We start from the raw sequence: 22319 nt of genomic DNA on the forward strand, positions 1-22319 counted from the left end.
TTGCCGAAGGAACTAATACAACAATCAAATGAAGCATTCCCAACAACAAACTGAGCTCATTCCAAGACAAAGCCATGCTTCCACAGACGTTAGTAAGTGTCAAGGGAGACAGCCCCAGCCAACAGAATCAACTGTTCTGAGATGACCACAAGAACCGAGACAACCTGACTGAGGTGGCCATATCCACTTTGGGGAGATGGGCCATGGCAAAATGTCAGTTCAGCTTGGATCTCAGGGCAGCCCACCCTCCCCCTCCTTCCCAGATCCAAAACCGTGATGAGGCTCTGGCCCCATAGCTGTTGACCTACCTCCCAAGGTGGCAGAGATGAGGAGGTGGGTGCCGTATTTCTTGATGATGGTGTCGATGAACTGCTGAGTGGTGGGTCTCCTGCCCAGTAGGCGGATGCTCCTTTGAAACTCCGGCATGAGGGGCACTGGGTGACGGACCAGGTCTCTCCTCTCGATGGCTGTGTTCCTCACCTTCCAACGGGCAAACTCCCTGGGCAGGAGAGATGAGTGAGACTCTGCAACTTACCCCCTCTGCCCCAAGCCAACGCCTACCCACCATCCAGACACCCCTCTTATGGGAGAGAGTGACTACAAGTCTTCATAGTTGTCAAGTAATACTTAGTGCCTGAGCCCTCTTCAGCCAACAAATATTTATTGAACACATTTCTCATCCCTGAGAGACTTCGGTGAACCAGAGAGACACAGTCGTGTTCTCATGTCGCTTACAGAGTAGCAGGGATACAAACGTACCACTGTTGTCTCCATCCGTATCCACCTCTCTCACTAGACTGTGAACGATAGTCCTAGGTACATGTTACATGGTAGGGCTAATGAGAATGCTAGCTGGATGAATAAATCAACAAATGAATGAATGAAAGGGAAGAAGGGAGGGACAGAGGGGAAGGCAGGCTGTGTAACAATGGGCAAGATCTACAGCACCAATTGAGACCTGTTCTAAGACAATTACAAAATCAAATAAGCCCAGAGCTCAGTTTAATTTAAAAATTCAATATGAGTGCATTGAGCAACTATAATCTGGAAGAAATTAAGCTGGGTTCTCAGGACTGGGGAGGAGAGGGGAGTTTTATCTTTCCTTCACTAATGGTAAGATAGAGCAAGACCAGAGAGCACTGAACATGGGAGTCCAACTCAGCAGGCTTTCACTCTGCCTCTTGTCAACTGTGATGCAATCTTGGACAGAGCATGTCACTTCTCTGAGCCTACCTTTCCTCATCTATAAAATCCAACTAATAGTATCTCTCTCCTACGAAGCACAGGTTCCATGAAGCATAGAGTATAAAAATGCTTCTGTAAACTGACAGGTCCTAATTCAGTGTGAAAGATTGCTTCATAGCATTATTTCCTCACAAATTCCCAGACACCTAAATCATTAAAGGTTCCCAGATGATGGACAAGGAGCATGCACACTGAATCCCATAGGAACTTAAGGGACCTTGGTTCAGGTGCCCTTTGCTTTAGTAATGACCTCTGTTCTTACCAAAGACCAAGTTATCCAGGAATAATCAGCTCTCCAACCTGCCTGAGTTATAAGCTCTAGGTCCCTTGAGAAAAACAGACCAACCAAGAGGAGTGTAAGGTCAGCATAGATAAATGATGGGAACTGGAGTTTAATGAAAAGGTCTCTCTCTCCTGCCCAGGATGGGAGAGACAAATGAAGGATGGGGCAGGGAGCAAGAAGAGGCAGAAGATTGTGGGAATCTGCTGGACATGCCCAGGTAATTCAGTGGTGGCTTCTGATCCCTGACGCAGAGGCGACTGGGTGTGAAGAAAGCTTTCACATCAGAATATGTTTCCAAGCCTCGGAGCTAGAGCCTAGGTCTGCTTAAGGAAGGAATCTCTGTCCATAATTCACAGCATAGTTCAAATGCTAAATAAAGTGAGCTCAGTATCATAGACATGGGTACTTATTAAATCAATCCGCTGCACTCAGTGAACCCTTGAAGGGCACAGAGGATCATGTCTACAAAGGGGGATGGGCACGTCATGGTCCCAGGAACTGAAAAAGCTCACAGTCTGGCAGGGAAGAGAAAATTTCAATTTATTGAAAATCAAGGACTACAGAATTCAGACGAAGTAACCCAGAAGTCTCAGGTCTCCCGAGGGTGCTCCATAGAGATCACACCTGAACTATTGTTTTGAAGTTCCAATGGGACTGAGACACAAGGAAACACCCATAGTTATGCATGTGGAGGAAAGGGCAGGAGCACAGTGAGTGAGAGGGGAGATACATAACGCTTATGGGAAGGGCTGAACAAGTAGATGCAGGAAGAAGGGGGTGAAAATGTTGACAAAATGGGGCAAATGGGGTGACCAGATATGTGGAAGGGTAGGAGATATGAGAGCTGGTGATGAGGAATTCCACAGGTGTGGTAAGTGGCTTGGAGATGAATCCCAATGACCCTAGACCCCTGGTGTTCACACCCCATGTAATCTCTTCCCAATGAGTGTGGGTACAAGTGGACCCAGTAGCTTGCTTCTAAAGAATAGAATAGGAAGGGGAGTGAATGTTACTTTCATGATTACATTACACAATATGGTCACTTCTCTCTACATAATTTTAATTAAAAAAACACAAAACACATATCCTTGGGTGAGAGTAAAAATAGAAAGCAATAAGAATCATCAGCTATTTCTGAAGAAAACATTCTTTCCTCATCAGATTGTCCCTGAAATTTATTGAATTATATTAAATTATATACATTAGTTATAGAATTATATTCATGTATGTACACACACTATATACACACACACACACACACACACGCACACACACACAGATATATATATATATATATATATATATATATATATATACTTTCTAAGTAATATAGAAAGTCAATAGAAAGTTTTGAACAATGATCCAATCAGAATCATGTTTGAAAAGAGGAGCAGGCAATCTTGTTTTCTGTAAAGGGCCATTATAGTAAATATTTTGATTTTGCTACCATAAACAATACATACATAAGTGAGCATGGCTGTGTTCTGATAAAACTTTATTTACCAAGCAGATGGCAGACTGGATTTGGCACAGAGGGAGTATGACCCCTGTTCTAAAAGCATCACTGGTGCCTTTCATAGAAGTCATCAAATTTAACTCACTCAACCCACAGATGGGAAAACTGAATTTCAAAGACATCAAGTTATTTACCCAAGATCACACAACATGACTGGCAGGGCTGAAATCAGGCCCTAGCTCAGCACTCCAAATATAGTGCCCTTTCCATTGCAAATTCCACCTTTAACTCTCTCTCTCTCTCTCTCTCTCTCTCTCTCTCTCTCTCTCTCTCTCTCTCTCTCTCTCTCTCTCTCTCGTTAAAAAAAAAAAGTAAAACATAAAAGAGAGTGAGAAAGCCTTGCTCCTCATCCTGCCTAACTGCTCTGCTGGCCCAGGAACAATGCCATGTAAGTCCTCAGTGCATTGAGCACAACAGAATGCATATCTTTCCTTTTGAACCCACAGCGCAAGTGGGTTCCCCTTGGAGGAGAAGGAGCACTCACAAAGGCACAGGATCCCTGGAATACGCTTATGCCCAATGAAGCCTAGCAGCAGGACAGGCATACCAATCAGACTAGAATTAAAAAGGGATGCTGGATTGGGGCTGGGAGTGGCTGCAGCAAGGCCCATCCCAATGAGGGAGTGGAAGACGGAGGCTCCTGATGACAGAGGCAGAGGATGGATGGAAACTGGGGTCGGGGTGGTAGGACTTCAGATAAGGCTGGAGAGAAGATGGTCAATCTAATGCTTAGCATCACCTGAGTAAAAAAGCTCACCCTCTTTACTAATGCTCTGTTTTCCTGTGTATGAGTGCATGAACCACCACCCCCCCAACACACACACACACACACTCATTCAATGACACACTAAGCATGAGGTGGCACTGAAGGAGAAACGGTGGTAAGACAGATAGGAGAACTGGGAACTGGCTCTGTGCCCTGGAGAGATAAGCTGATGTATTAGATGGTCTTCAGCTCTGGATCTCTCAGCTTGGGCTCTGGGGAGAGAAATCTTGGGTTAAAACCTGACTGCCACTGATTAGCTGTGAGATAGAACAGCGGTCACCAACCTTTCGGACCTCATGGACCTCCAGTGGTCCGAGGATACCAGTTGGAGACCACTGAGATAAAGGACAAGTTTGCTTACAGCCTGTGAAATGTGGATGTGATCCAGAGAATGCATGTCTACCCTAAAGGGATGGGTTTAGAACTGTATTAATTCATGAAGCACAGTCAGTACCTTGAACATAAGGCCTCAATAACACTCTAACATTCAAGGCATTATCAATATTCTAGGTGTCGCTATGCTTATAGGAGAGGCTTCAATGGGAAGGTGAGTGACAGTAGATGGATGGTGGGATGGGAGAGAGGGGGGAAATAATTGTGATCTTTTAAATGTCACCAGTAGGTAGACCTTCTGGGGTAAGCGGGGTTTGAATCTTGCAATGTATGGTACCAGTACTGTGTCTGAATCGAAGAAATGCACCGAGAGTTTATAAACTCACTTCTAATCTCTTTCCTCTTACATGCCATGCAGACCAACAACATGCATCACCATGTAGTGTGCTGAGTTAAATGAAATAATGGTTGGAGAACTTCTTGGCAAATTGCATTCTTGGTAAATTGCAACAGGGTACACACAATTGTCAGCTGCTGTTGGTATAGGGCACATGTATAATGATGCTTCCATTGCTTAGAGTTTTCTTTTGTGTTTCCTTCTGAAAAAATGAGGGTGGTGACAATTTCTACTTTTTGGGGCCTTGAGAGAGCACCCCCAGGGTGAGTGCTGGAGAATGGGAGTTCCTCCACAGCTGAGGCTACTAATGATGAGGGGAGAAGTGAAGGGCAGCTCTTCTCTTCTTGACAGCATGTTTTACAGGGTGTTTTTTTTTTTTAATTAAATCTGATCTCATAACGGAAACAATTGGAGGTGATTTTCAAAAAACACATTCCATATAGACTCAAAAGTACAGAAAAATGAAAAAAAATAGTAGAAAAAAATGAAATAAATTTTGAGTTAAGATGAACATGCAACATTAAGTCTATGAAGTCCTGTATGTTTGATCAAAATGGACTGTCAATGTTTCCGAGCTTCCCTGCAGCCAAAGGGAAAAGAGAATTCCATCCAAAAGACCCACACAGTCAAGGTTCCCTTAAACCAGTGGTCACCAACCTTTCAGACCTCATGGACCACCAATGTCCATGGCCCACTAGTTGGCAACTGCTAGTCTAGAAGATAACTGAGCAGTTGTTCAAAGTTGCTGTAGAAACACAGATGTCCTGGAAATTATGTTAGGACACAACAACCTTCCATAATTTCAAATAAAAAGTGGATGTAATGGGTGCTGGTAGGAGGTGTCTCCAACCATACCCCATTGTTTGTGTGATGGACTCACTATGGCCGTATGCATATGCCAAAGCACCATACAGTAGAGCAATTCCATGAGAGCCCAATGTATTACAGTCTAAATATGTAGCTCTCTAGTGATCTGGTTTAATCCAAGGGTACATTTTAGAGCAGTTTATAGACACTCTGGTCCCCATAAATGTTTATTGAAAGCATGACTGATTACGGTTATAGGATGTTTGCATTTGTTTACTCCTGGGCAGCTTATCCCATTAGTTGTGTTAACAAATCATTTGGAAGTAGAATAAAAACAAGCCTCTGAACAAGGAGTGCTGGGGGTGAGGACTCTAGGACCACTTCTGTTATTGTGAGTAGCAAATTATCCCCAGAGATGAAAAAGGGCAGGAGGGAGTGATGGAAGGTGGGAGAGAGAGAGGGTGGGGAGGAAGGGAAGGGAGGGAGAGAGGGAGGGAGGGAGGGAGGAAGGGAGAGAGAGAAAGAGAGAGATACTCTTGGGGAAAGGTGAATCCAAGGGCAATGTGAAGTGGAAATGATGCATCTTAACAAGCAGGGAGTCCACACACACCACCTGCTTGGGACACATCTCCTGCCTGCTCCGTGCGCAGGAACACAGAGGGAGCCAGGTGGATCTCTGGGGCATTCTGGCCTCAGAGGGATGAGGAGACATGCATACGAATAGGTTTATGTTAATTACAAAACATTGGCTTCACGTTAGAGAATAACCCTTGCTTACAATATGCATATAAGCCTTCCCCTTTCCTAAAGTGTGCTCACTTCAAGTACAGCACTTGGAGCCACACTGATCCCAGCAGCCACTCTGAAGGCCCTGGGAGAATAAAGGTCAGAGACGTGGGGAAGCTCATCCAAGAGAAGCGCCTGGAATGAGCTTCCTGCTTCTCATTGAGCAGAGACTTGAGGGGGATCAACAGAAACTCAACAAGCAAGCACACTGTGAACTACCCAACTCTCCTACAAATGGACCATTTTCAGAAGAGCAAATGGGGTTCTCCATGGAGCACCATTCCCGAGGACAGGAGCCTCCATGGGGGTCATGGGATTCACCCCGGGAAAGCAGCTTGCTTTCCTTCCCTTGGAGGGGCTGGTATTTCCTGAGAGGCCCCCAGTCAGCTGAACTGCCTCTTTGCCCCATACAGAATCCAGCCAGAGGGAAGAGCTTCAGAGTGGTCACCTAAGGAGATCGCAGCCATTTCACAAACAAAGAAGCTGAGGCCCAGAGAGAAAGAACTTGCCCAAGGCCACAGCACCATCAGGGATAAGAGGGACTGGCATCTGGGTTCCTGGTCTCAGATCCAGTGTTCTCCACCCCCATCCACTGTGCTATCCCCCCTCATCTCTATTTTGTGGGGTTGGCAGTACTCAGTCCTTTACAGAGTTCTGTCATCACATACATCATCTTCCTGACAACCTGGAAGATGGGGGCGAGGGTACTGCTTTCCCCATCGGAAGTGGAGAAAACTGAGACCCAGGCCCAAGAAGGTTACATGGCAAATCCACGACAAAGATGGAATAGAAACGCAGATTCAAGGATCCCTGCTTCCTCCTGCGCCCCCCCCCCCACCTCCTCTGGCCACTGGAAACACATGTCACCATCCCTGGAAGGCAGTGTTAGCTCTCCAGACCACCCTCCAGGAGCCCTTCTGTGCTAAGTGGCCCTTTGCATATTGCTCAGCCTCCCTGAGGTTCCTATCTGTGCAACAGGAATCCCAGACCTTACCTGGTGGGGGTGCTGGAAGGAGTGAGCATAATGAATGCAATTAATCCGGCAGTAGTAGCTACTCAATAAATGTTCACTATTTCCCCTTGGCAAGGCATTCTAAAATGGGAGTTTGTAGCATCACGCATAACTTTTAATGGATCTTTTAAATAATCTTAATATGCCCATGGGCTCCAGGGATTACACAAACTGCATATAAATAAAATGTTTAAAATTCTGTTTACTCCATTTGTCTCTCTGCTTATTTCCAAAGCATCTATTGTGAAAGCATGACTCATAACTAAATATAGATTAATAAAAGTTTGGAGCTGCAATTATTTTCCAATTATCATAAATCCCATTAAAGATTGCAATTATATGAATTCTCTCTTTCAGATCACACATTCTGAGGGCTCAGAGGGACCACTTCGTGCTGCCTTCCATCTTCAGATGGGGACACAGAGACCCTGAGAGGGGAAATGACTTTCCAGGGACACACAGCTGTGAGGGGCAGAGCTGGCTTAAATCCGAGCTCATGCCCACACAGACCTCGCTCTGCCACAGTGCATTTCTTAGGAGAACAAAATGAACACTTTCCTCCCCCGCAAGGAATACTCCGCTGAGTGTGCTGCCATCTCACAGTCTCCCCACCTCCACAGTCCTACTTAGCTTCTTCTGTGGTTTCCCTGTGGAATTGATGACTTGGTGATGAAACAAGTGCTCCTATTCTTCCTCTAAACTAGTGAAGAAATAGCTTGTTCTTCAACTCATTCAATAGACATTCACTTACCTTCTGGTCTTATGTCAACAAGTTGGGATCTGAAACCATCCACTACCTAAATGCTTCAACGTCCTCAAAGGTGATTTAACTCAGGGGTCCACGAACTGTAGCCCAGGGACCAAGTTTGTCCCATTCTCTGTTGTGTAGACACGTTTTTATTGGGACATGGTCACTGCATTTGTTTATGTATTGTCCATGGATGCTTACAATTCAGAATAGGATCCTTGCAACAAAGACCACTGGACCCACAGAGTCTAAAATATTTACTCTCTGGCCCTTTACAGGAACAGTTTGCTGACCCTAATTTATCCCATTGACATAGTCAGTGAAACAATGTATTTTAAGGGAATATGCAAGGATATGCCAGATCAAAGGTTTATAGATTGAATTACTCAAAAAGTAGATCAGTAAATTCTGTGTGTTTTTTAACAAAAAGACTTCCTTGTCTTAATATTTGAAAACTACCAGGCCAAAGCAAATTAGCAAACAAGGATATTTTCCTATGCAGCCTGCTTGGAGCACCTTTGAGCCTAAATGAAGTCACCCTTGAAAACATAAATTAGAAGGAACTGATCGGAAAAAAAAAGCCAAGATCACACCTGAGTATGAAAATAAACATGTTTCAAGTGGAATTTATGATTTGATGATTAAACAAGTTAATTGGTTTAATGTATGCAATGATGAAAATATACCATCTGGGATGCCTACAGCACTTTCAAAGGTCTTCGCCCAAACACAAGGAGAAGAAAGATAGCACCAACTTTCCATTACAACCCGATGCGTTGTGAGGCTATGAAAACATGGCTCTGAGAGCTGGAATCAGGAGAATTGGGAGAACCCAACAGCAAAGCAAAGCCCCACTCAATAAAGCAATCTTTCTGACTGAGAGAACTAATCAGAAGAGGGCAGGATGCCCTAGGACAAGCATGTCAAACTCAAAGGCTAACACAGGCCAAATAAATAAGGTATGGGACCTGGGTGCCATGAGTTTGACATGCTTCCCTTGGGAAGTAGGGAGACCCCTGTCTGAAGATATGGAAGTGGAGTTTGAGTAACTGATCGATGGGGATTCAAAGCCCATAGGGTGGCTGGAAAGTGTTGCTGTTGCTGTACTTACTGACTAGGAGAACCAATGAGTTTCAGGAAAGAGACGATGAGTGGAACATTAGTTACTGTCTTCTGAGCGCCCAGGTGAACTGGAAATGTTTCAGCAGGAGTTAGTCACTGTAACCAGTGACAGGAATGTTAGTTTCACATGGGCAGCACCAGGTGACAGATGAGTTATGAGAGAGATTTCCTATATCCCTGGTGAGTGGGATGATAATCCAAAACATACTGAGAGAGGTAACTCCCCGGGTCTACCCCATAGTTTCCCCCAGAATCTGAATTTTAACTCTTGTCTTTCTCTTAAATCACATAAAAATGGTCCCTTTCCACCAAGTGGTCCTTTGGGTCTTCCATTTTGTTGTCCCCACAAAGGACTAGCAAATGTCATTGTTCTTGAGCATAAGGGCATTTCAATGGCCACATCCTGTGAAGGCCACTGCAAGCTTACTGGTACTTTCTAGACAGTACCAACCCATATCTCATGCAAGACTTAAACACCTAATTCCACAGACTCAGGCACAAATAATACCTATTTTCCAACATTGGACATGCTTGAGTCTTCAGATCCATATGCCTAAGCATAAATGTATGCTGGCCCCAAATACGGGCCAGCTGCCTTGCATTAATACTCACAAGGACCCTGGAGATGGTTATAGTCATCTCCCTTGCACATATGAAGAAACTAGGGTTCAAGGAACCAGCCAGATATAACAACTTGACACTATGGGCACATCAGATTTGACTTAAGATGACTTTCAATCCAAGATTCTGTCTAGCAAACTAACTGCCTATTATGAACTTTAGGTCCATGAACTGTTCTTAAGCCACATCTTGCATTTTTGGCAAAGTGCTGCTGATATTTTGGCCTCCTTTAAGGCTGACATCGGGTCTAGAGGAACAAGCTTTGAACTTCAAGCGAAGGCATCCTAAGTCCACCGTCTACTTCACCATGATACTCTAGACTACCTTAGACAAAAATCCTCTTTGCATTTCACTTTTCCCATTTGTAAAATGGACAGCTGGGCTGGCTGAGTGGGCCTCAAATTTTATTTAGATCTGAAACATTTGGTTCATCAATGCATTCTTTCAAATAAGTATTTTTGTTTGTTTATTTTGGAGCATCTGTCTGACTCTATTTTTGGTGCTGGTGACAGAAGTGAACCATATAGACAAAAAAATTGCATTTTGCTGGGGAAAACACAAATAATAATAATCTAATACATATTTTGCAAAATAGGAAAAGTAGACATAAGCAGAACTTCCCTAGTAAAGGAGAGGAACACAGAAACCTGTCTCTCCCCTCACTACCTAAGTTTCAGCCTACTGAGCCCAATCAGAGTCAGGCTCTAAATGTGCTTTGTGAAATGAGGTCCACAGGCCATCTGCATCTGACTTCGATGTAAATCCATGTTAAATTACAAAAACAAGAGCCCACTCACCCCAGCAAGTCAGAGCTCTGTCTCTGCCTTTTGACCAAGTTTCTGAGGGATGCTTCTAAGGAATAAAACTGAGAACCTCAGGATGATGGGCCCCTGAGGTCTTACCTGCATTGCATTGTCTTTTCCTGCATTCCCTCAAAGTCAACTCCTTCCCAAAGCAATGAGCCTCAGCTGGAAGTCTCTTCTGCAGGAAACTTTCCCCAAGGCCCCCAGAAAGCTCACATCCTTGAACTACTGAATTTACCTGGCAATTATATTCTTTGCGATGGTTTTATTGTAATCCCCTCCACGGGGCAGGGACTATATCTAGCTTGCTCACCTCTAGTACATTCCTTACATTTATAAAGTGCCCAATAAAGAATTCTTAAATGAATGCAGGCAGCACAAGTGGGTTTTATGAATAGATGCCTCCTTTCCAGCACTAAGAAACTCAGTTTCTAGACACCCCCCACAATCAGATCGTTTCCCTGCCAACCCTCAGCCCCTAGAATCTGGCAAGTTACCTTGGAACTCTGTTTCCAAATTGCCCAGCCTTCAGTGACTTCCTGTTTCTATTTATGTCTGTACCCTGTTCCATGAGTAGATAAAGGTGGCAATTTAAACCTCAGGAGTGAGAAGTTTTGGAATTAATCCTTAACACCCTAGTGCTTTCATTTTTCCCTTTTCTAATCAGTAGCACATCTAATAAATCCAAAGATCTGCAGGATAGATTCTTATGGGATTAACTAAAACAAGGTTCTTAGCCAAGACACATGGAGGTGCAACTGCCACCCACCTGGCCCCCGCTTCCACCTTGACAACCCTACAATTTTCCTCATTATTACAGCCAGAATTATCTTCTCCCAGTAGGGCTTGGCTCATCACACCTCCTCCACCTTGTTGAGAAACCATCAATGAATCCCTGCTGTCTACACAATTCCTATTGAAGATTCCCCATGACCAGAGTTGAACCTTAGATTCCTAGCTCCTTTCTTTATTACCACAGCCTTACTCCACTCAAACTGAACTGCTCTCTGCACCCACCTTCACCTTTCCCTTAGATTTTAGTGAACTTCCAGAGACTAGCCACCACCTAAAATATAGCCCAAAGTACGCAATTCTGAGTGTAATGCCTTTTATGGCCTGTTCTGCTCAGGACCCTCCGGCTTCATTGTGACACCTAATCTCCCCCTGGTCCCCACAGGTACAAAGTGTGTCTGTTATTCTATTGAGCTCCATGGAGTGTGTAAACCCACTCTCACCTCCAGGCTTTCTTACCTGTTAAAAAACTCACTGCTTCTGCTGGTTCACTCTTAGTCACCAATACCACTTTGCACTTCCCCAATGACAGTGTGCATTACACTGTACTAAAATTGCCTATTTACTTCCGTCTGTTCAATTCTCAAATACGCTTGGATGCCTTGGCGTTCAGTGCCTTTGTAGCCTGCAGGGGGCGCACTTCCCTATATCCCTGCAATGTTGCCCCCTCATCATTCGAAGTTCCAAGTCACCAGCTTGGAGACGCAATCTCTGACCACCAAAACTAAACTAATCCCATCCCATTATCCAGATTTTTATTTACTTATGACAATTGTATCACCGTCTGCAATTATTTGATCCATGTTTACATTTCTCCAATATTCTCCAGGCCTCAGATCTTCCCCCTACTACAACATAATGTCCAGAATAAAAAACATTGTCTTTTTCACTGGACTGTTCATTGTAAGAGCCTATTAGCTGTGTCTAGCACTTAGTAGGTACTCAAAAGAAAATCTTTCTTCATTTACAGAAACTCCCCTAACACCTCCATCTTAAAACAAAACACAAGAGGCAATAACATGTGGCAGAAAGAGGACAGGCCTGGAAATCAAGACAGAATGCAGTCAAAGTTCCAATTCTGCTTCCAGTCAGCTGGGTGGCTTGATACCACTCACCATTTTTTCTGAGCTTATTTCCTGCACCATGAGGATCATAAAGGTCCGTCCTCCACAGTTTCCTGTTAGACAAAATGTACGTAGAAGGCTGGCCACACAGAGGTGACCATAAAAGGTATTATCTTATCATTATCCTTGCCTCCAATGCATTCCCCAAGCAGGCACTTGAACCCGCTCCTGACCTTGGACTGCAATTCTTTTTCGTGTGGGGACTGACCCCATCAAACACTGTGAAATCATCAATACCAGTTCAACTCTGAGGGCACTGACTTGCAATTTCCAAATTCCTTGTAAACACTGATAGAATGAATCAGCCTCCCCTTCCTCAGGGGCATGGAGCGTTTTTAGCCTGAGTTTCTTCCACTTCATCTTTACTGGTGTCTTATCCCCTCAGTGCTTCCTTGGGACTGTGGGAGTTCGGCCACACAGTCCCCTGCTGGTCACTCCTACCTCATGGTTTCTTCCTGTTCTTTATTCCTCCCCTACCCCCATTAAGCTAACATTATACAATGCTTTCTAGTTTGCAAATATTTCAAACATCTCTGTTTAATCCTCATGCTGTTCTATGTGTAGAGATTTTCATTTATTCCATGTTTAAAATGTAGAAACAGAAGCACTATAGGCAACATGACTCCAGGTACATGTGGCTTTGAATTCTCGGTTCTCTCCATTTTGCCACACTATTCATTAATTCATTGAATGTTTCATTCATTCATTCCCACACTCATTCAGCAAATATTGATTACCAACCAGATACTAGTCTAAGCATCTGACGGTCACAAACATGAAACTTTTTTCTTAGGGGAAGTGACATACAAAAAATAATTAGTATAAAAAGAAGAAGAAAAAAGTGATGCAGGGTAAGGGAGACTGAAAATGGTGGCAGAAGGAGGTACAATTTCAAACAGGATGCTGAGGCTCAGTGTGCCACCAAGAAAAGACCTAAAGGAGGCGGGAGTGAGCTATTGACAACTGAAGGAATAGCTTTCTAAGCAAGCAGATGGGACACCAGGAGTCCTGGTGACTAGAGGGCAGTGACTGGGGGGTGGGGTAGCAGAAAGGAATGTCAGAGGGGATACTGGAGTCTGACAGTGGAAGACATTCCTGACCACTGTGAGGATGTTGGTTTTCATTCTGAAATGAATGGGAGCTACTGCAGGGTGTTGAGCTGAATAAGTGACTTGATCTAACTCAAGTTTTGCGAAGATCACTCCATCCTGAGAACAGGATGACTAAGAGCAGAAGCTGTGAAATTAGGCAGGAGGCTTCAGCCACAGTCCAGGTCAGTACAAGAACCAGGGGAATAACAGGAGAGGAGATAAGATGTGGTCAGATTCTCAATTTGTATTTTCAAGGAGGTAAAAATAGAATTTCCCAATGGATGCATGAGGGATGTGAGAGAACAAGGGAAATTGAGAAAGACTAAAATGGTTTTCGGCTTGAGCAACTGAAAATATGGATCTTCCATGAACTTGGATGGGAAAACTATTACTCTGTTTCCCCGAAAATAAGACAGTGTCTTATATTAATTTTTTCTCCCAAAGTTGCACTAGGTCTTATTTTCAGAGGATGTTTTATCTTTCCATGCGCTAGGTCTTATTTTCGGAGGATGTCTATTTTCGGGGAAACACAGTAGCAGGATAGATCTGGCTGGTAACAGGGAGGGGCCATCAGCAGTGTGGGTTTGGACACGATATGTTTGAGATGTCCCCTTGACATCTGGGTGAGATGCCCAGTGTGCAGTTGGGTGTACAAACCTGGATTTGTTTCCTGAGAGGTTTAAGCAGGAAATATTATTAATTCCCCCCATACACACACACTCACTTTCAAAAATGATCTGAGTGAAGACTGACTCATTCAACCAACCAATACATGCCTACTGTTCACTAGGAACCACACTAGAGAAAGGTACTAATATGGCTGGCCCAGTGGGTGGCCACTATGACTTGGCCAGCAAACTCTTCGCTGAACACTAGACCATAAAGGCTCAAAAGACCAATCTTCCTTCTCAAGGAACTGAATCCAGAAGAAAAAGCTAAACTCTAAGCTCCCTAATATCAGGGACCACCAGGACTGCTCTGCATACTGCATCATCCCTAGACTTAGCCTCAGTATGAATATTATGGAAATGCACCCCTAAATCAAGGAGAAAACATGGGGATTCATATTGGGAATTTATATGGTGGGACAAGCATGTTCTGCTGAAGGCAGTGGCCAAGGAGAGTTTATGTTCAGTAGATGCGCACATAGCAGGAGAGGTGATGTGAGAGACAGTGGAAGAGCCCCAGCCAAATAGGCTAGAAGACTCTTCTTGCCACCCAGCAAGTATCCAGGCTGAAATGGAATATACTGAGTCCAATCAAGAGTCTAGATCTCAGTTTACAGGAAATACAGGGGTCAGAGGGGCAGGTTAACACCACAATCTTCTCCCAGTAGGACTTGGCTCATCACACCTCTTCCACCTTATTGAGAAGCCATTGATGAATCCCCGCTGTCTACATAATTCCTATTTCAAGATTCACTAATCTAGAATGTTAATACTGCTCTGGATTTTTCACAAAGTCAATGTCATTTAAAAAAATCATAAGTAAAGGCTGGTGTAGGCAATTACAGACTGAAAGAGATTACACACACACGCAATGTGTGAGCTTTGATTCCAAAAAGGAGAAACAGCACTGAAAGAGTCGTGGAGAATACTGTGGATATTTAAGTAAAAAGAGGCTAGTTATTAGATTGAATGTTGGAACTGTTGCTAGTTTCTAAGGGATTTTTGTTGGTATAATTATTTTTATTATGAAATGTATGCATTTTGTATTTATCGGAGGATGAATTATTAATTTTAATAAAAGTATTTATTATTTATGCACGCCTTAATCCTAGAAGTGTGCTGAAATATTGTAGGGGAAATGGCATAATGTCTGCACTTGCATTAATTTAGGGGAGAGGAGGGGAGGGAGAGAGAGAGACAGACAGAGAGGAAGCAGATGTAGCAAAACATTCATGATTCTCAAATCTAGTAAAGAGCATACAGTTGTTGATTTCCCTTCTCTTTCATTTTTTTTTTTAATTTCAAAATTTTTGACTTTCGTGGAAATACTTTTAAAACATTTTTCAAAGTAAAAAGTTAAAAGTTATTTTTAAAGGCAATTATATACATTGCACTTCAAAGTGACATCCTGTTGAGGGGACTGACCTGGATGTCCAGGCTGTAATGCATGTGAGAATGACCTGTGCGGAATCCATAAGAGCAGATAAAACCATCACTTCCCTGTCGGCTGTGCGAGTGCCTCAGGGACGCCTCCTGCAACTCCTGACAAGCCAGCTCCCAGGAGAAGGCAGAAGGCAACCAGCTAACAGGCACAGCGGGCAGCCCAACCTGGACCCAGCCCCTGTGTGGGCTGAACTTGCTACTTCCACACATTTTCTCAGGGCACCATTTCCTGCTCCCACAAGAAACATGAAAATCCAGCTTTCCCAGTGGCCAAACAGGCCAGGGCCACCACATTGGCCCATCGGAACTTCTCCCATTGGCCCATCTTTGAACTTCTCGGGCCGCGTTTTGGATTCATACTCAGAATTTCCCAAGATTCCCACGCATTTGTTCTCTAATGGTGTCAGAGAATCATGGTGTATACAGACCAGGACTTCAGGGAAATATTACTCAAACCCTCAATTTTATGGATGGAAAACTGAGGCCCAGAAAAAAAAAAACACCACTGGGCTCAAGTTCATAGAACTCTTTGATGACAGAACCAGAGAGAGGGTTCTGGATTCATTCTGTTTCCAGAGCTTTCCGGGTTTTATTTCCCTGTGTGGGATTGTAAATTTCTTGGGTGCCTGACTTACTCTCCGGGCGGTGGGTGCTGACAGCTGCTAGGACTGTGCTGGGAACCACAGGGCCGCTGGCCGCTGGGCAGTGTGATTGCAGCACCTGCTCTTTGGAGGTACCTGCCATTTCCTGTGCACCTTTCCCCCGGGGCCCAAGTACTCTGACCTGACAACTATCCCCAGCTCAAACCACTTCAGTCTCACTTCTAATAGAGTAACTGTAATAGAAACGCACACTGCCCTGGGTTCCTGACTGCAGAAGAGAGGGCTAGAGCAGGAACAGCATCCAGGAGAAGGGCCCGCTGGGTCTGGGGGATGGTGAGGATTTGAGTGAGCAAAGAAAAGGGATAAAGAAATGTCAGGGTTGGGGAGACCTGTGAGCAAGGAACAGAGGCAGGGCTGAAAGCAGCACGGGGAGGGCTGGGCAGGGGGGAAACGGCATGCAAGGACTGGCCCACTCTGCACAGGTCATGCTGCAAGGCCAGGCACAGTGCTACCTCAACCAGAAGCCTTCCAGACCTCTGCCAGCCACACTGCCTCTACAGTCAGAATCGGTGCCTTACAATTAGTTCACCTCCTTCCCACACATTAATTGATACCCATTATTGACCACCTACCCAGAGCCACGAGTTTTAAAGAGTGTCTCACTCAATTGTTTCAGCCAAAGGCCAGGAGGAAGATGCGAAACATAGCAGGCTCAGAGAGGGGATGGTACTTGCCCAAGGTCACCCCGTTAGAGCCGACTATTCGCTCCACGTGTCCATGGCTTATATCCTCCCCCCCCCCCCCCCCCCGCTCCCCATGAAGAGCTCCCCAGGACAAGCCACCTTTACCTCTGTTTCATAGAGCCTGGCATAGAGTTGACTCTGAGAGGATAGCAGATGCCGGGCAGACTAGAGCCTGCAGAAGCTGGAAGCCGAAAGCGCGGAGTGAATGTGATTGGCAGCTGACCTTCTGAGTCCATCACTGTCTGCTTATCCTGAGTCATTCCCCAGATTGCCCAGCCGAGGAAACCTCTGCCCTCCTCTCTCCCCCTCCCACCAGCTGTGCCCTCTGAATGGCAGGTGCTTCCCAGCCCAGACAAGCAGAGAGCACTCCACAGGGGATGCGGGTGCAGGGAGAAGCCAGCATCCCTCTTCTGGCATTGAGTGACCCAGCCCTGGAAGGCAGGGCACCAGGAGAGGACACGTGAGGGAGAAGCAAACTCTTCTCTAATGAGAAAAACAAAATGACTGATACGAGTTAAATGGCTCTACCGCAGCAGCTAAGGGAGGAGTGTGGTGGAGATGACAGAAAGCCTTTAGGCGCCCATAAGCTTCTGCTCGTGGATGAGGTGGATGGGCCTACATTCATTTCATGGGATGATCTGGGACAGACCATATGCAGAGCCAGAGGAGCACAACCCCAAGAAAGCCCCTTCTGTGCACCAGGCTCCTTCTCAAGGAAGCGGGAGGGGTAGGCCAGCCCTGCCTACCAGGGCCCAGTGAAAGAGTGTGATGGAATCAAGTGCAGAGTCAAGCAACAAAACAGGAAACGGGCTCAGAGAGGGAAGTGATTTGTCAGAATCATAACGCATCGGAGTGGGTGGTACCAAGTCACAGAGAGCAAATCAGCACTGGCCTTGGAAAATCTTCTAACTAAATAATAGACAGATGTAGAAATAGATGATATAGATTGGTATAGATATATATGTATTAATAGATGTAGATATATAGATATAGATATATAGATATAGATAGATGTAGGTGTAGATATAGATGATATAGATATAGATATAGTTGTAGATGTAGGTATAGGTGTAGATGTAGGTATAGGTTTAAGTGTAAGTGTAGATATGGACATATAGACATACACATACACATACTACACATATATATATACTATATATGTAGTACACATACAAACATGTACACATGTACTATATATAAAACATATATGTAGTATATATACAATTATACACACTGTATATACAGTATATATGTAATATTATATGTTTTATATGTATAATATGTATAAAAGTATATCATATAGTCTGTATAAAATATGTATGTAATATGTATACTAACACATATATGTTACACAGTCACAGTATTTAATGCTCTTCATGACCGGGTGGGTTAAATCCTATCTCCACTTATATTCATGAAAAAGGAGGCTTAGACATGAGAGTGACTTGCCCAAGGTCCTCATAATATAGACGTATATCAAACCATCACATTGCATACCTTAAGCATACATAATTTATAGTTGGCAATTTTATCTCAGTAAACCTGGGGGTGGGGAGGAGCTAGCAGTGTGCCACCTCTTCAGGCCTAGACTAGACTGCATCCATAATGACTCAAGCTGCACCCCGTGTCCTTGGCCCATTGTTCCTCTGCCCCGGTGTTTGGGCCAGGGGGACAAAACTTGTCCCCGTTCCCCCCTCTCTCTCTGTGAACTTCTGTATTTACAATTTGGAATTTGTACTGGATGGCATCTCATGTCCCTGCCAGGACCCCTGAGTGCCCACTCCAGTTGTCCTGGGGAGCTCCTCCCTCCCTGCCTCTCTTCCCCTTCCCTCCTTCAGCCCTGCTGCACCTAGGGCCTGGGCTGTATTTAGAGCCTAATCTTCTCGAGCAGTGAACCGTTCCCCACACAGTCAGAGGCAACGCTGCCTCCCTGACTGACTGTTGGCTGATTTTGTTTGGCACTTTTCCTCTGGCCTCATTTAGAGCTTATTAGGAAACCAGTTTCACGTTCCACACACGATATTTGCGACTCTTCTCCAACAGGGAGTTTAAACGAAGAGAAGGATGAGGGATTCATGGAGAGCTAGGGAGGCCCTGTATCAACGGAGTAAATAAGACATGCATTTCCCTTGCCTCTTGGTTATACATTTAAAGCATTTTTCTTTTGATGATCTTTTGTACTCATAATGCCCCAACTAAAGGAACAGGTTTCCGTTTTATTGGTGAGAAAACCGAGGTGCAGACTCATACCCTGATCAATAACAGAGCCAAGCTTAGAACTGTGATCTTGGGTTCTCCCCAAGGTCCTTTGCAGAGGAGAGAAATAAAGCATTACAAATTCAGATTGTTTGGGGAAAGTAATTTCACATTTGAAAGCAAACAAACACCATCTTGGAGTAGAGAAAGTAATTGAAACACATGTCCCATTTAAAGTCTTTGGTTGGGCAAATCCCAGTCCTTTGGAACTCAGCTGAGCCTCAGGACGAGCCATGGGATTCCGCCTGGCCCCTGGCTCTGTCAGGCACCCTTGGAGGTGCTGCCCTCATCCACCATTGCTCTCATCCAGGGTGCTGTATTTGTCTGCCTGCCAATCTCCCTTAGAAGATGTGAGCTCCCAGAGAGAAGGGGCTTGTCTTATATACCAGTCTTCAGCACCTAAAATAGTACCCAGAAAGTCTGGGGTGCTCAATACATGTGCATCAAATGAAACCAGTGGGGGACCCAACACAGGTCGTCAATGTCTCATGCGCACCAATACTGTAGAAAAAGGTGGGAATGAGTTAACCAAGTGTTGATCATTGAAGGCTTCCCTCATGAACTGATGAGAATCAATTAAAATTAACACATTAATTCCATGTGCAAGAATCAGATGCCTACAAACATGCCTAAAATGTTGGCATGAAATAACTTCTCTAGCACCTTGAAAACTGTGTTCATGTCAATGTATTATTTAGCAGTCTTCCTTCCAAAGAGAGTAAGAGAAAGCTCACCGCCTGCCCAAATTAGCACACATTTGGAGTCAGTGGGGTCGAAATGAGAGAGCTTGATAAGAATGTTTATATGCTTTGACCTAATAATCCTCCTCCTGGGAATCTATCCTAAGGAAATAATTCAAAAGAAGGAAAATGCTATGTGCACAAAGAGGATCATAACAGCCACGGTTATAATTTTGAGAAGATGGCAGTAAAATAAAATGTCCCACATAAGGAAAGCAGGAGATGATCTCAGGAGAGACTTTTCTGAACCCAGGCAAGTGTTGAGAAAATTAATGTGAGAGCTGTGGATATATGGTGACATGAGAGAGAAAAGAACACAGTGGTTTCCAATAGTGGCAACGTGAGTGAAACAGGGAGTATTTTTAAATGCTGTTGAATTAAGCCCAGTTGGAATGTAGTAGTAATTATTTAGTAGGCCTAACTGAACCAGGAATCTAGCTACTCAATTTATTGCCTAATCATTTCCTCTTTGTTCATCCTTTATTTCATTCATTGAATATCTACTATGTATAAGGAGCCACTCAATACAAAGAAAATGATGGGATTCTTTTTTGCTGTTGTTGCTAATCCTCACCCACCTACGAATATTTTTCCCACTGATTTTTTAGAGAGAGTAGAAGGGATGGGGAGAGAGGGAGAAACAAAGAGAGAGAATCATCAATGTGAGAGAGACACATTGATTGGTTGCCGTCCACGCTAACCCCGAGGCCAGCGATCATGCCTGCAACCCCGGTGTGTGTCCTTGACCACAATCAAACCCAGGATCCTTCAGTCCGCAAGCCGAGGCTCCAACCTCTGAGCCCAGCTGGCCAGGGCAGTGACGTGGTTATTATCCTCAAGAACCACCTGGGATGGAGAACTGGCATCAACTGAGTGCAACATTAATAACTGCTCTAACAATAGAGCGAGTGGGGTTTGGTTTAATCCTGAAAGCGGAATTCACAGAGGAAGGAACGTTCAGCCAGGTCTTAAGACTGCTTAGGCTTTTAACAGAGGGAAGCCACGTGGGTAAAGCCACAGAGTGTGGTCTATGAAAGGGGCGCGCACACATACACACACACAGCCACCCGTACCAGGGCACAGGGAAGGGAGGTGATGGAGATCATTGTGGTTTGGGGATAAATGGCGGAGGAACTTCGAGAGTCAAGCCAAGGAGCCCAGCCAGCAGCGCGAACACGGGTTCCGAGGGTGTAGAAATGAGACGGGCTATGGATAGGTCGGGAATTACACACGGTTCTCATTGCTCACTGCCTTTCATGCCTGGCCTGGCAGAGATAGTTCTCCTCATATGGGATCTTTTATTCTGTTTGGAAGAGCTCTTCATTTGTCATTTGGGACAGAAAGTTGGAGCTGGTTGCAATCTGCAATCCATCAGCCTGCCTGTGCGGAAGAGCTACCAGGAAGCCGGTGCTCCTCCTCTGAGGGTCTTTTAGCGTTGATGTCAGCCTTCAGAAATCACTTATGCCTCGTGCCCGAGAAGAGGAGGAGGAGAGGAGGAAGGGAGAGATGGGAAGACGGTGAGAGAGAGCAGGAGAGAGAGGGGAGAGAGAGAGTCCCAGGGCTAAATAGTATTTTCTCCGGGCCAGCGGGAATCAATCAGCATTGTCAAGGAATACGGAGCCTGGGGGAGGGCAGATTTTTTGGAAAAATATTTTAAACCACTCAGCATTGTATTGGTTTACTGTACGCTGTCATTCTCTTATTTCTTTCACCTAAGCATATAAGAATCTAGCATCTACCCCTACAGACACATATTTTTGTCTGTGTCTTTTAGCAAAAATCAAGTCATGTATGTATGTACCACATGCCTTATTTTTCATAGGTGATCTATCATGATTCTTTCCAGATCAGTACACGTGGATTGTCTTCATTATTTCTACTGGCTCTGTGGTATTATGAGGACGGACCTGATTGATTTGAAAAGTCCTTACTGAGAGATATTAAAGTTGCTCCCATGTTTTGTCCTTTGTGGGCTGGCACAAACAATGCTGAGGAAAAGACACCGTGAGGAGGGATCTCTGAGCGCATAGCATTTCTGGATGGTGATTCCTGAAGTGGACTTAGCGAGCCCCCAGGGAGAGACACTGAATTCTCTGATCGGCACTTCTCTCAGGAGAGGCTGACAGGGTTGGCTTCTCCACATCTTCATGGTCTGAAGAGTCCTGACAAGGCCTTCCACCCCATCGCAACCCACCAGTGTCCCTTGCGGAGAATTACTACATGTAGAAGAGATGTCCTGTTGAGGAATGTGCTAATCTCTTAGGATGTTGAATGGGAAATGGCTGAGATGCAAGGTGGGAAGGCCCCAAGACCTGGGTCAGGCCCTGCCCGGCAGGGGAGCAGTGCTGAGAGCCTGGCCACGCCCCTTCAGGACCATCCAGCAGCAGGGGCTGATGCTTTCTGCACCTGGGTTTCCACCTG

The 22319-nt window shown here is 44.8% G+C and overlaps 1 protein-coding gene across 1 annotated transcript in view; it reads right to left on the reverse strand.

Moving 5' to 3' along the window:
- Positions 1 to 22319, reverse strand: part of BRINP1 (BMP/retinoic acid inducible neural specific 1) — a 147198-nt gene that overhangs the window by 61654 nt on the left and 63225 nt on the right. The window contains exon 3 of the mRNA XM_036432824.2: positions 309 to 499. Within this exon, the coding sequence (XP_036288717.1) occupies positions 309 to 499 (191 nt within the window). The remainder of the gene's footprint in view (positions 1 to 308; positions 500 to 22319) is intronic.

The sequence above is a fragment of the Pipistrellus kuhlii genome, unplaced genomic scaffold, assembly GCF_014108245.1.
Source record: "Pipistrellus kuhlii isolate mPipKuh1 unplaced genomic scaffold, mPipKuh1.p scaffold_m20_p_12, whole genome shotgun sequence".
Classification (NCBI taxonomy): Eukaryota; Metazoa; Chordata; class Mammalia; order Chiroptera; family Vespertilionidae; genus Pipistrellus; species Pipistrellus kuhlii.